The 12,785-nt window shown below is 33.5% G+C and overlaps 2 protein-coding genes across 4 annotated transcripts; both read right to left on the minus strand.

Moving 5' to 3' along the window:
• Positions 1-1,454: 1,454 nt before the first annotated feature.
• On the minus strand, positions 1,455-3,352 carry LOC141707859 (transcription factor MYB60-like). The gene is made up of 3 exons (XM_074511275.1): positions 2,862-3,352; positions 2,631-2,760; positions 1,455-2,498 (listed from the first exon to the last, which is right to left on the minus strand). Exons 1-3 carry the CDS (start codon positions 2,992-2,994, stop codon positions 1,727-1,729), a joined length of 1,035 nt encoding a protein of 344 aa, XP_074367376.1. The 5' UTR covers positions 2,995-3,352; the 3' UTR covers positions 1,455-1,726.
• Positions 3,353-4,815: 1,463 nt separating this feature from the next.
• LOC141707860 (uncharacterized) lies at positions 4,816-12,483 on the minus strand. 3 transcript variants are annotated; one of them, XM_074511276.1, is made up of 3 exons: positions 12,106-12,483; positions 6,000-6,521; positions 4,816-5,348 (listed from the first exon to the last, which is right to left on the minus strand). In XM_074511276.1, the coding sequence occupies exons 1-3, from the start codon at positions 12,391-12,393 to the stop codon at positions 5,103-5,105; spliced, it is 1,056 nt and encodes a 351-aa protein (XP_074367377.1). In that variant the 5' UTR covers positions 12,394-12,483; the 3' UTR covers positions 4,816-5,102. The 3 variants fall into 3 exon arrangements, with proteins under 3 accessions (XP_074367377.1, XP_074367378.1, XP_074367379.1); XM_074511277.1 differs by lacking the exon at positions 12,106-12,483 and adding an exon at positions 11,021-12,072; XM_074511278.1 differs by lacking the exon at positions 4,816-5,348 and adding an exon at positions 5,521-5,753.
• Between the last annotated feature and the right edge of the window lie 302 nt (positions 12,484-12,785).

The following is a 12,785-nucleotide window of genomic DNA, read 5'->3' on the forward strand; positions in this document are numbered from 1 at the left end:
TTTTTAATCAAGATCGTTGTTTTTTAAAATAAATATTAATATTTACAATTAAAAATTTGACAAGTCAAAATCAGTTTGACCGCTTAATGAACGTTTGATCCGCTTAATAATCGTTTAATGCATTTACAAGGCCGCTTATTTTTTAAAAACGCTTAGTCATTCGATTAATATATAATCGAGGTGTTTTATGATTCGATTCCACTTAAACGGAGGTTTAAGTTGTTTATAACATTGATTATAAGTAGATTTAAGACCTAAGAGCTTAACTAACGGGTCATAGGTTTATACTCATAATTAACACTCCACATTGATTATTTGAGACATTTTGATACGATTGATAACAATTATTATAATCAATATTAATATAAACAACATATATTTAAATTGATTAAAAATTTATACTCATTAACACACTCTCTCAGTTATATGATACGTTTCGCTAAGATTGACAATGCATATAACCAATATCAATATTAATAACAAATATTTAAATTAAATAAATATATATGGAAGGACTCCAATTCGTGTCCATGAGATTTGATATTATATTAAATAATCAACTTATCAAAAATAACAAGATCTTATGCCCATTAATAAAGAGGGTGCTAAATATACGCAACATTGTTTATATCCAATTTATTTACATCAACAGTACATAATATTAGCTCTGTTTTCTAAAAGGTGTATTAATTCAGTAAAATAGTTGATTAGTGATTTATTTTAGTGATTGTTTCTTCTCGTTCATTTGTTTAACACTTCTATTGCCTTGGTTGTATGTATTCAGAAAGCAATCCTCTACAAAGATAATTGCAAAAATCCTGATTGGACCAAGCTGGTAAAATCACTCCAAGCCTTAAAACTAAGTGTCCTATGAATCCTTTGTTTTAACTTAATATTTAAATACTGTAGTTTATGCTGTTTTTATACATGTTTCCGATGCACAGCATGGAGTTTCCTCTCTCGTCAATAATTAAATCTACAGACATTCTCGTCTCCCCCGGGGCGGAGAGTCTGGAATGGAAGGACCATCAGAATCACTAGAATCACTTATATATATATATAAGTCATCTTCAGAATCAGAGGTACACAATAATATTTACATAAAAACAATTTTTATAATTTAGCACAATAAAATATACTCTAACTGGCTAATATCTTTACGGCACGGGAAGGATCAGAATTCATGTATAACTTCTTACTGTAAGTTGATTCTTAGCAAAACTCAGCAAATAACCTGGCTCGTCCTTCCCAGATGCAACATTTTTACTGACCCTAGACTAGCTACCCAACTATTCCATTTGCCGGGTCTGCATGTGTTTCACTTCGCGGCCCGAGTTTTATCATTCTACCATATTCATGCATAATTATATCCAGAAAATCCGTTCATTTTTATATAGCATATGCTGGATTAGTGTACTGTATACTGAATTCTTATAAATAAAAAAAAGAACATATGAAACTAACAGTTACTTTAAAAGAAAAATTATTCGTACAAAATATCCACCAAAATACAAGATTAAGTTACGATAACCAAAGGATTCCAACTTTTTGGAATCCTCGGTAAAACAAAGTTTAAATATATAGCCTCCAACTTTTATTACCCGCCTGATCGACTTTTTTGAGGGGATAAATGAAGGGAAGAGGCCTAAAAATAATTGATAAATTATTAAAATGAAGCTACATATAGAGCATTTTGCTCTAATTAAAACAATGCCAATATATTTGATCATGTTGAGAAAATAGGAGGCAATTGCATCAGGTCCTCTTCTTGAGCAGCTGTAGAGGCTTCTTCCAATAGCCATTTTTCAAGAAAAGATAATGGAGGTGGAGTAGGTGGATTCGTATTCATATGATCATGATCATGATCATTCACTTCCTTGGGTAATTTTTCATGTTCGTGCTTAACTTTGTCGTGATCATGGGCATCGTCATCAGGATCATCAGCTTTGTCGGAGTAATTGTGGTCATCCCAATTGGCCATATTACTAGCAGCAGTGTTTAAGTTATCCAACGATAATATAGACTCGAACTCTTCATTAGAGATTAGTTCTTGATTGCAGTACTCTTTATTCTCACTAGCCTTTGGCCTAAAACCAAAAATCGAAGTTCTTGAGGAGTCATCATGATTTCCATGAAGATGTACAGAAGAAGCAGCAGAAGCAGAAGCGTCTAAAGTATTCATCTTCTTTTTCGTTGGAGAAGATCTCATCCATCCTTCAAGAAGCCTTGAAATATTTTGTGTGCTAGACGCATACACTGTATTAGAATTACTACTGGAAGAGTTACTGGCATGGTCTAACCTCAGAGTACTAGTAATTGTCGAGGCTTGGTCTGCCATATAACTCGTTTTGTCAGTAGTGTTGAATACTTTCTGATCATCTGAAGAAGATCCTGAATTCTGTAACTTTTTAATTACTTTCTTTTTCAAGTGAGTATTCCAGTAATTCTTAATATCATTATCTGTCCTTTGTGGAAGGTACGAAGCTATTGCTGCCCATCTGCAATTCAATTTCCGTAGCAAATTTAGATAATATTATTTCACCATGCTCGAATATTGAAGTACATAATATTGATATGAATTATTAAGTTATTTAATGAAATTGATCAGAAAATTAATCAAATGAACGTACTTGTTTCCAAGTAAAGATTGGAGGTGAACAATCATGCCTTCTTCATGAGGGGTGAAGCTTCCTCTTTTGATCCCTGGTCTCAAGTAATTAGTCCACCTGAGTCTGCAACTTTTGCTACACCTCATCAACCCTTTAAAATATAACAACAAGAGTTAGTATGAGAGAGAGGGGGGAGGGAGAGAGAGAGAGAGAGAGAGAGAGAGAGAGAGAGAGAGAGAGAGAGAGGACGACCGGTGTTTGTAGGCACAGATCTCCAGTTACCAGGACCATGATCCTGGACGTAGGAAACAAGAATGATATCTTCTTCAGGGGTCCAAGGCCCTTTCTTAATACCTATTTTGTCACAGCATGGAGGCCTCCCCATGCCCTAGCTACCCGCCCTATCCAACTGATCAGATCTTTAAGCTATCTCTAATTAGCTTCTACAGTTCCACTTGTTGTGTGTCTATATATACATGTATGATACTTCTATGTTTGTGTAGACCTTTTATGAATTAATAAAGTGAGATGTTCATGTGAGTTTCATATGTACACCCCCAGAAGTTGACCTAAAGAAGAGGAAACCCAAGCTAGCTAACTCTTACTTAAATGCTCAGTTTTCATCATATATCATAAACAAGTCTATATATATACACACAAAGAAAATTTATAAACCATACAATTACAGTACACAATAATCAAAAGAAATTAAATTATCGCCAAAAGATATAGTTGTTCCTGCAAACGATATTTACAGCACACACAGTTCGAGACTTAGAGTGCTATTTAAATGATGGTTTTTCTGGTCTTAAGCTATTCCCTAAATTTTGGCTGTCCTAAATTTAATAGTTGTATACACTAACTAATTACTCTCTCGCCAATTGTTTACCTTGGGGCACTAAAAAAAAAGGGAAAAAGTATTGGAACTCATTTGTTATTTTTGATAAGTTTGGGAGTATTTGATAAAATTCTGACTTTTATTTTAGGATAAAGACCCTTAATTAGATTATGTAATTCGGATAAGGGGATCAAATTAAAAGGGATGACGTTCGGATTAAGATCACACAAAATTTATTTTTTCAATTTTTGAAACTTAGAAAATATTGTTTAATTAAATGTAGTAATTTTAATATAATATAATATACTTTTATAAGAAGTTATGATTAAATAATTTTGTTATTATAAACATAAAATACTTTTAATTATGATTTTTGCTTATTTCAGGTTATATTCAGTATGGATAATATATTATTGGATTTTGATCGTTTCCGATTTATAATCAGGTGTAATATTTGGAATCATTTTTGATTAAATTTTCGGTTCAGGAAGTTTTCGGATCGGTTTAATTTGGTTTACAGATAATTATCAGATTACATGATTCGAATCTTGGATTTTGATTTGATAAATTTCGGTTCGGTTATTCAGATTCAGACTTATTATTTTATTTAATTACACTCTCTATGATGAACGATAATATTCCTAATTAATCATTAAGTACTTCTAAAATTTTATACCGTTTATGAAATTTTGGATATATAATGAATTAAAGAAAACTGATGTAAAGATAACTACTAATCTTTTTTTTCTTCTTTTTTTCCCCACTAAACACTCACAATATAAGCTACTCACGATCTAAGTAGAGAGAGAACGGAGATATTAAATTACTAGATCACAATATAATTTCTCATTGTACAAGCAAATTGGTTATAGACTTCTATAAATATGGTTAAGAGATGTGGCGTAAAATATAAACATCTTGTATATGCGAGATAATTGAGTGGGCGAGTGAAGAAACATAACATAGACATTGATGATTGATGATGAACACAAGTGAAGACACATGAGTAAACACCAAAAAGTCAGAATTAATTGAGGACGGCAATTGAATGCAATTTTGGTTTCACTTTCCATTGAGACTCACGTGGCTAAGTTGCAGCTGGCCAACTCCTCTCTTAATAAAAGCTTCACTATCTCGGCCTCCCTCTCCTCTTTACTCATTTTTGCCTCCTCAACCGGTCATTTAGGTGCACCTCATCACTTATGGCAACTCTTCTCCTACATATACACACAATCACTTATATTTAATACTACATTTTATATTTATTTTCGTATACTCATTTCGGTAGGAATAGGTATCAAAACAGTCACTGCTTTACTGCAGGTGTCACTCATTTTTGGGGAGAGGTCAAGGATTCGACGATGACAATTATATAAAATGAAAACTTTCCATAATACGTTTGTATATGAGAGTGTGTAAGCAGTAGGAATCCTCGACTCTGCTTAACACAACTTGAAGAATGTTTAAAACACACCATTACCAGTGTAGCTTTGATGTACCAACTACTCCTGAGATGACTTTTCAAATAAAACTCTATAACTTCTATATTTTCCGGTCTCATCTGCTGGCTCAGAGCAGAAAATACTCAGGTTCTAGAACGATAATGATCGAGTAAAAGAATGTCTACTCGTACAAAAAAATTGCAGTTGTATTTTCTACTTATCCTCGGTAGGTTCTGGTTCTGAGCTGTCTTCTTCTTTGGCTTCAGTGACATCCACCGATCCCTCTGATTCCTCAGATGCTAGCACTGATTTGGATTTTGCAGGCCCTGGACCAGCCGACACCTTCACCATTGATGGACGTAAGAGTCTGTCACCAAGCTTAAACCCCTTGCGAAATTCTTGAAGTATAATGCCTTCTTCAAACTCGTCAGACTCTTCGCGCATAATAGCTTCATGCAGCTTTTACAAACCAAAGAAGAGAAGGAAAACATCAAAATATTTTTTAATATAGTTACATAAAGCAATTTAGATGTTCAACATGGGACAATCAGACAGTAGCATTCCATCATGCACCAACATAGTTGCCCCTCCTTTTATTTACCACTCTATGACACTACACAAAATTGAAGAATTGAAAAAGAATGATAATAATCATTGCATTATAAAGTAAGGTTTAGTTACAAGGTTAGGTCCTCGGGACACATTGTTGCTCATGCTAACTCACCAAAGTTGGCTCAAAACAATCAAGACATTGTTTAAACTAAATGCATATCAGGTCTTCTTAGAGCCTGATTTAACTCTATTCAGCATTTGGAATAGTGGATTAAGTAATCGACTGAATTTGGAGCCAACTCGGGAGCTTGCCTGCATCAAGCCAATGATTGAAGGGACAAATCATTATGAGCAGTAAAGGAATGCCAGTAAAGATGTGACTTTGTTCACTGGAAAGTGAAACCACATACTCTGACATTTTACTGGGAATACATATCTATTTAAAATTAAGATCTATATGGCAGAAAATAGCTTGAGAAGGAGATAAGAGGGACGTGGCATATCCGACATTAAAAAAAAAAAAAAACTTCTTGTACTGCGTAGAATAACTCAACTCACCATGGGATCAAAGGGGTTCCCAGTTGTCTCAACAGGAACAACACCAAGAGACCCTAGAACCTCTGCGAATTGCTTGGATATGCTCTGATAGCTATTGTTGATTTTCTCCTCTCCCTTCGTCTCTACCTTAATCTGAGTTTTGGCCCTTTCAAAATTGTCTAAAACGGGTAAAAGACTTTCCACAACTTCCCCTTTTGCATTTGTTAGAAGCGAAAATCGTTCCCTTTCAGTTCTTTTCCGGAAATTTTCAAAGTCTGCACTTATCCGAAGAACCCGGTCTCTCTCATATGAAATTTCTGCAGACAAAGTAGCCACTTTGCTTTCAAGAGCAACCTTTTCATCTTCAATAGATTTTAAAAGAGCTTCTATCTCCGCAATTTTGGACTCATCACTGTTTGCTACTGCCTCTTTGTAGGACTGCAGCGAAGCTATGATGGCTGAAGATGGTTCTTCAGCATCACTAGTCTCATCTTCAGTTGCAGTCTCACCATCATCCTCCACAGCAGCGCTGTCTGAATCACCCTATTAGATATAGGTGTAATAAAAAAAAAACTCAGTAGGAATAATTAGCATAAAATGAGAAAGCTATATTTTTTACAAAACATGAAATATATAAGGTTTCACGCAGGTTTCACTGCAAGGTACACAAACTAAAAGCAGTTAAAAAGAAACAGGTCTGTTAGGCAAACCACAAATTCCATGACCAAGAATACTAACGAAATACAGCATTTAACAAACAAACAAGAGATTTATCACCAAATAATAACTTACGATTTTAAACTATCTTCTTATCTATATCAAAAATATTTCAGCATAAAACCACATGAAAGCAGTCAAGAGCATGGCTTCAGCATGAAGAGATGGTCTACTGAATATCATGCAACAATGACATATATCAGAGATGATACCAGTTTACTGGAAAAATCAGATATATAATCTGGAAAGAAAATAAAATCATTTTCTCTAAGGGAAGATCTACTGGGAGTCTAAACAAGAACATGATGCTTTTAAAATGTATTGCTAAAATGGAGAATAAAAAAGGTATCATTTACGAATTCAAGTAATCAATTTAAAGTTTCTGTACATTATAAAGAAGCTACAGAGTGTTGAGGCAGGAGCATAAAGAAACAAACGAAGTGGAAAGTCGATGGAAATCCTGAAAATATGACAAACTCCAAAGTGGTCCTGAAATCCCGGTATTAATAAAAAATAATTAATAAGCAGAGGCACGGCTTTGAGTAATTTGTGTCGATAAAATTGTGGATAGCAACACTTTTGGGTGCAGCAATTTAGTCCCAAGTTAATATTAAACCTGTGTTCTATTGCTCATGTCGTTCTTCGAGGGTAGCTCACCCTCACACTAGATTTGTACTATTCTATAAGCTAAAACACAATATGATTCTAGTCATACTTCTATAACTGGATCTCTCAGCCATAATTCTTTAACAAGAGGACCCTAGAGCTTTGGCACAAATGGGAAAAACACCATTTATATGTGTTTGCATGTATATATATATATATATATTGACAATATGATAAAGATCAACAGTTATAACAATTAAAGTTGCTTAAAACCAACAAGCATGACCCAATTTCCGAAATTTGGAAGAGATTAAAAATCTAACGGACTTAACTCGTGCCCGTTCATGATTCATAGTTAAGTGTATATATATATTATGGTAACTTTAAAAATTCTAATAGAGACGGAGCCATATGGATATAATTTAAATAGAGATGACATACGTATACGAGGTTAGCAAATAAAACCATTAAATATACAAATATTTTTTGGATGGTTTTTCTAATGAATACTTAAAACAAATAAATTTAGAATCTCTTTACTTTTAAAAACAGAAGAGAAAATAATTTATATTGATCTAATAAAACTTATATTAAAAATTCAAATCCCAAAGGCAAAGACTGCATCCTTTTTCTTTCGCTTTTTGGATAATTAAAACAACATATGTTTTTTAGGAAATATGATATGCCGGCGACATAGGCATATTTTTATCCAAGTACACATTTGATACGTATTTAGTTATATTTTTTAGAAGGCGTTGTCACCTAAATATGCATATCACCCTATAGGCCAGGGTAATACGCATTCCAAGATGTGAAACACCCCCTGTTTTATAAAAAAAACTTATTTTAAGAATGCATATTTAATGGGTATTTAGAAAGTATTATGGGCAATTCTTTCAGGATGGGGTATTTAAGACCTTCACCCTCTTACTTCTTTTATCTAATATTATACGCATGTCTATATCTTTATACTGACAAAAACTATTGTATATGCATATCTTATCCCCATATGCATGAGATATAGCTATAAGCCTTTACACTATGAAGCTGGAAAGAAGTTACAATACCAAAGCTGAAATTTAGGGAACCATCTAAGCGATAGAATTCGATTGAGGATGAACTAGACTCTCTTTTTCAAGAGAGAACTTTTGTCAACCAATCACGTCAAGCTACTTCAATGTTAGTATAGTAATTTGGTGAAAACAATGACAAAACTCGATTTAAAAATGAAGTCACATCTAGTTGATATTACGCAAGTGTGCTTCATAGCTCAATATTCAATTGAGAGTTCATAGAGGTTTGTATTCTCTCCGTTCAGCTCGAGCGGTAACTTTAATGAAGTTGCTGAACTTTTTAGATTAGAGCACAGACCCATTACTTCGCCCCTCGGGCTATATTTTAAGCTAGCAATTAGCACCTAACCCTGAGTTTTACAACTATGCTCGCACTTACTTTCTTTTTATAACTTAGATGTACATCGCCTAATAAATGGCGCACAATGAAACAAGTTGCATAGATTGAAAAACAAATACCAAGTATGGTAATAACTATAATCTACATACAAAATTACTAATAACAATATCTACTATTGTTAAGTATCTTGATCTAATGTGGAGTTGATAACACAATGAAGCTACGACAACGCATGTCCATATCTTAACCTCAAAATGAACCCAGTTCTATTCAAGCTCTGAAAGTAGCCAAGAGTTAGGCCGCTGTGAGGTTGAGCAGCTCGACGTAACCTAATGTGAGAATCTTGTCTAAAGTAAAGAGTCCAAAATTGTCGTTAGCTCGACTTAGTTAATATTTGTAATCAGTTAGATATATTACAGAGAAGAACACGCAAGGAGAAAGGATTGGCTGTTTTTCCAGAAAAATAGCCCCTTGGACAAGATTCCACCTCGTCCATGTAACCCAGTGTGAACACATGATAAGCGATAACTATGCCACAATAACACGGTGTTGTCATTAATGCATGCTCAACTGTTGCATAATAACCCACAAAATATACTATTAATTCTAGTCGCATCTTCTTTGTTAACAATCAGGTGACCAGGTCCTTTCTCAATCCTCTGGTCTGGCGATTGATAAGCTACAATTTTGTTGCTTTGATTTTGTAAAGCTTCTTCATATCTTTAGCAACTTTTCCTACAATACCTAGAATCATTCATGTATTCATTACCAATATACTATGAAAATTAAACATCTCCAAATCTAATCATTATTTTTATGATAAATTAAACTCGCTCATTTGGGGAACAAACTGGATGTTATAACTTGTACATAGCTTTACAAGGCATTGTGTATATTAGCTGCATTTGCACTTTGCTAGACAGTATCAAAATTAGCTGAACAATGCCTCCATTCAGTTATATAGACCTCGACTTTTGTGTTGAACAGTATGTTATAACTTGTACATAGTATTACAAAGCATTGTGTATATTAGCTGCATTTGCACTTTGCTAGACAGTATCAAAATTAGCTGAACAATGCCTCCATTTAGTTATATAGACCTCGACTTTTGTTTTGAACAGTATGTGATTTCTTCAAAAAAACATTAAACTTTTTTTTGTGAAAATCTCAGCACTACATAGTCAATGATATGTATGTGAAAGCATTTTACCAAACTTGATAAACATTAAAAGAACTCTCTATTAATCTAGGTTATGGTAATGTAAGACGTGGTCAGATACACAACTGTTAGTTATTAATCACCAGCAACATAACAGAACTAGTGCTTTCCCAAATAAGGTCCTGTCAAGTAAAGGGGTGTCCTCTATGCATCTTTAAACCTAATAAATATAGTAGTATATTCCTAGTTCCTACTAATTGTACACATATATAGTGATATACAACTAAAACGCAAAATATATGATATAAGCAAAATATCAGAAATAAGCCTAGTAATCATCACATCTAATAATATCTACAAAGCAACAACTTTGAATCCACTATAATTCTACCATGTGGCCCTACCAGGGCTCAGAAGACACCTGGAGCTATTTTTTTAAACAAATGTTTACTGAGTATCCAATACAGCTAGTGGTCACTAAAAAGTTCCTACTGATTTAAAGCACAAGATGAGATTATAAAAAAGTTCGGAAAATCTCACTGATTTTCCCAAACCATCACCGGATTCGGCCTTAGTTAGCCCTCCCGGGTTCCACAACCAAACACTACTCCCTCTGTCCCTTTAGTTTCTATACGTTTACTATTTGCACGTATTTCGAGGCTTTTATAAAGTATAGTTTCATAATGTTTTTTTTTAAAAAAAATTGAATAAAAGTTTAAGCATAAAACTTTTATTCAGAAAAAAAAATTATTATGGAGTTATGCTTTAAAGGAACATTAAAAAGCGTGTCAAAAAGTAATGTATAAAATTTAATGGGACAGATGGACTACCATGCTACAAACATAGTATTCCTACCTCAAAGCTCAAACACCAACCATAACACCAATTCTTGATTTCCAATAACTAAACAAGATAGGGGTTATTACATTCAACTAATGGGATTAAGTCTCTTAAGACAAGACTGGGTTTGGGTAAGTATGGATTCATCTTTCAGGGGGCAAGAATCTAGGGTTATGCACATAAAGCTCAAATTTTTACTATCTAAATACAAAATCAACACTACTCCTCAATACAAAACCATTATAAATCTCAAACTACTATGCATTAAAACATAAAAATACAATTCATGGGTGTGTTTCAAATGTACCTGAGGCTGAGAATCAAGAAACTCGTCTTCCACTTGTTCGGTCTCAACACTTTCTCCAGAAGAAGCAAAACAAACAGAACCAACACCAAAACGATGTCTTTTCAATACTTTAGGACAAAACTGAGAAGAGTTGAACTTTATACTAAGACAATGACTAGTTGGGCATGCTTGTTTTTTTGTTAAAATAGGAAAGCTTACAACTTTAGGACAAGAATTGTGAGATGGGTTTCTTATTGGAGCTTGAGGGGTGCCATGAATGGCTGTTCTTAGCACAGTTGTTGCTGCCATTGATGCAGAGAAAGAGATATAGAGATGGAGTTTTGTGTGAGTATATTATTACTATGATTGAGGATAAAATGACCAATTAACACTTGTAATTTAGGGAGGGAGAGGGAGGGATGTGTTCTGATGAGGCGAGTTCCAGCATAATATAATGTGTGTCTTTTTATGAATTTTATCTTCTTTGAGACTTTGAATTTAGTCGAATATTTTGACATTTTCTATTCTTATGAAATGTTTACATGTCTACACTTTTGTGATATACAACTAAAACGCAAAATATATGATATAAGCAAAATATATGATATAAGCCTAGTAATCATCACAATGCTAATAACATCTACGAAGCAACAACTTTGAATCCACTATAATTCTACCATGTAGCCCTACCAGAGCTCAGAAGACACCTGAAGCTATTTTTTTAAACAAATGTTTACTGAGTATCCAATACAGCTAGTGCTCACTAAAATGTTCCTACTGATTTAAAGCACAAGATGAGATTATAAAAAAGTGGGGAAAATCTCATTGATTTTCCCAAACCATCAGCGGATTCGGCCTTAGTTAGCCCTCCCGGGTTCCACAACTAAACACTACAAGGCTACAAACATAGTATCCCTACCTCAAAGCTCAAACACCAACCATAACACCAATTCTTGATTTTCAGTAACTCATACGTACATAAAGCTCAAATTTTTACTATCTAAATACAAAATTAATACTACCCCTCAATACAAAACCATCATAAATCTCAAACTACTATGCATTAAAACATAAAAATACAATTCATGGGTGTGTTTCAAATGTACCTGAGGCTGAGAATCAAGAACCTCGTCTTCCACTTGTTGGGTCTCAACACTTTCTCCAGAAGAAGCAAAACAAACAGAACCAACACCAAAACGATGTTTTTTCAATACTTTAGGACAAAACTGAGAAGAGTTGAACTTTAAACTAAGACAATGACTAGTTGGGCATGTTTGTTTTCTTGTTAAAATAGGAAAGCTTACAGCTTTAGAACAAGAATTGTTATATGCGTTTCTTAGAGAAGCTTGAGGGGTGCCAAGAATGGCTGTTCTTAGCACAGTTGTTGCTGCCATTGATGCAGAGAAAGAGATATAGAGATGGGGTTTTGTGTGAGCATAATATGATTGAGGATGAAATGGCCAAATAGGTCGGTTGCTGGATATCAACCACTCTTTATTTATAAAACTTACTCAAACGAGTGACTTGGTACAAAATTTTGTATCAAAACTATCATTTCATTCTTAATTGAAATTCTTAAAAATATTATACATTGAATTTAGCACACTTTTTATGAATGATATTATATCCAAATAAGAGGTTTCAAGTTTTACTATTTTAGATTATATTGTTAGATTTTTAAAATTTTATCAACTATTTATTTTTAATTTTTTGATTGTTTTATTTAATTTAAATAAAAATAAATAGTAAATAAATTTTTAAAAATCTAAAAATAATATCTAAAATA

The sequence above is a fragment of the Apium graveolens genome, chromosome 2 (genome assembly GCF_009905375.1).
Source record: "Apium graveolens cultivar Ventura chromosome 2, ASM990537v1, whole genome shotgun sequence".
Taxonomy (NCBI): Eukaryota; Viridiplantae; Streptophyta; class Magnoliopsida; order Apiales; family Apiaceae; genus Apium; species Apium graveolens.

Coding starts and splice junctions, on each gene's coding strand:
- LOC141707860 (XM_074511276.1), bottom strand. CDS start 12,393: ATGGCAGCAACAACTGTGCTAAGAACAGCCATTCTTGGCACCCCTCAA. Junction 6,522..12,105: donor TTCTTGATTCTCAGCCTCAG/GTACATTTGAAA, acceptor TATATCTAATAG/GGTGATTCAGACAGCGCTGC. Junction 5,349..5,999: donor GGAACCCCTTTGATCCCATG/GTGAGTTGAGTT, acceptor GGTTTGTAAAAG/CTGCATGAAGCTATTATGCG.
- LOC141707859 (XM_074511275.1), bottom strand. CDS start 2,994: ATGGGGAGGCCTCCATGCTGTGACAAAATAGGTATTAAGAAAGGGCCT. Junction 2,761..2,861: donor ATCTGTGCCTACAAACACCG/GTCGTCCTCTCT, acceptor TATATTTTAAAG/GGTTGATGAGGTGTAGCAAA. Junction 2,499..2,630: donor CAATCTTTACTTGGAAACAA/GTACGTTCATTT, acceptor ATTGAATTGCAG/ATGGGCAGCAATAGCTTCGT.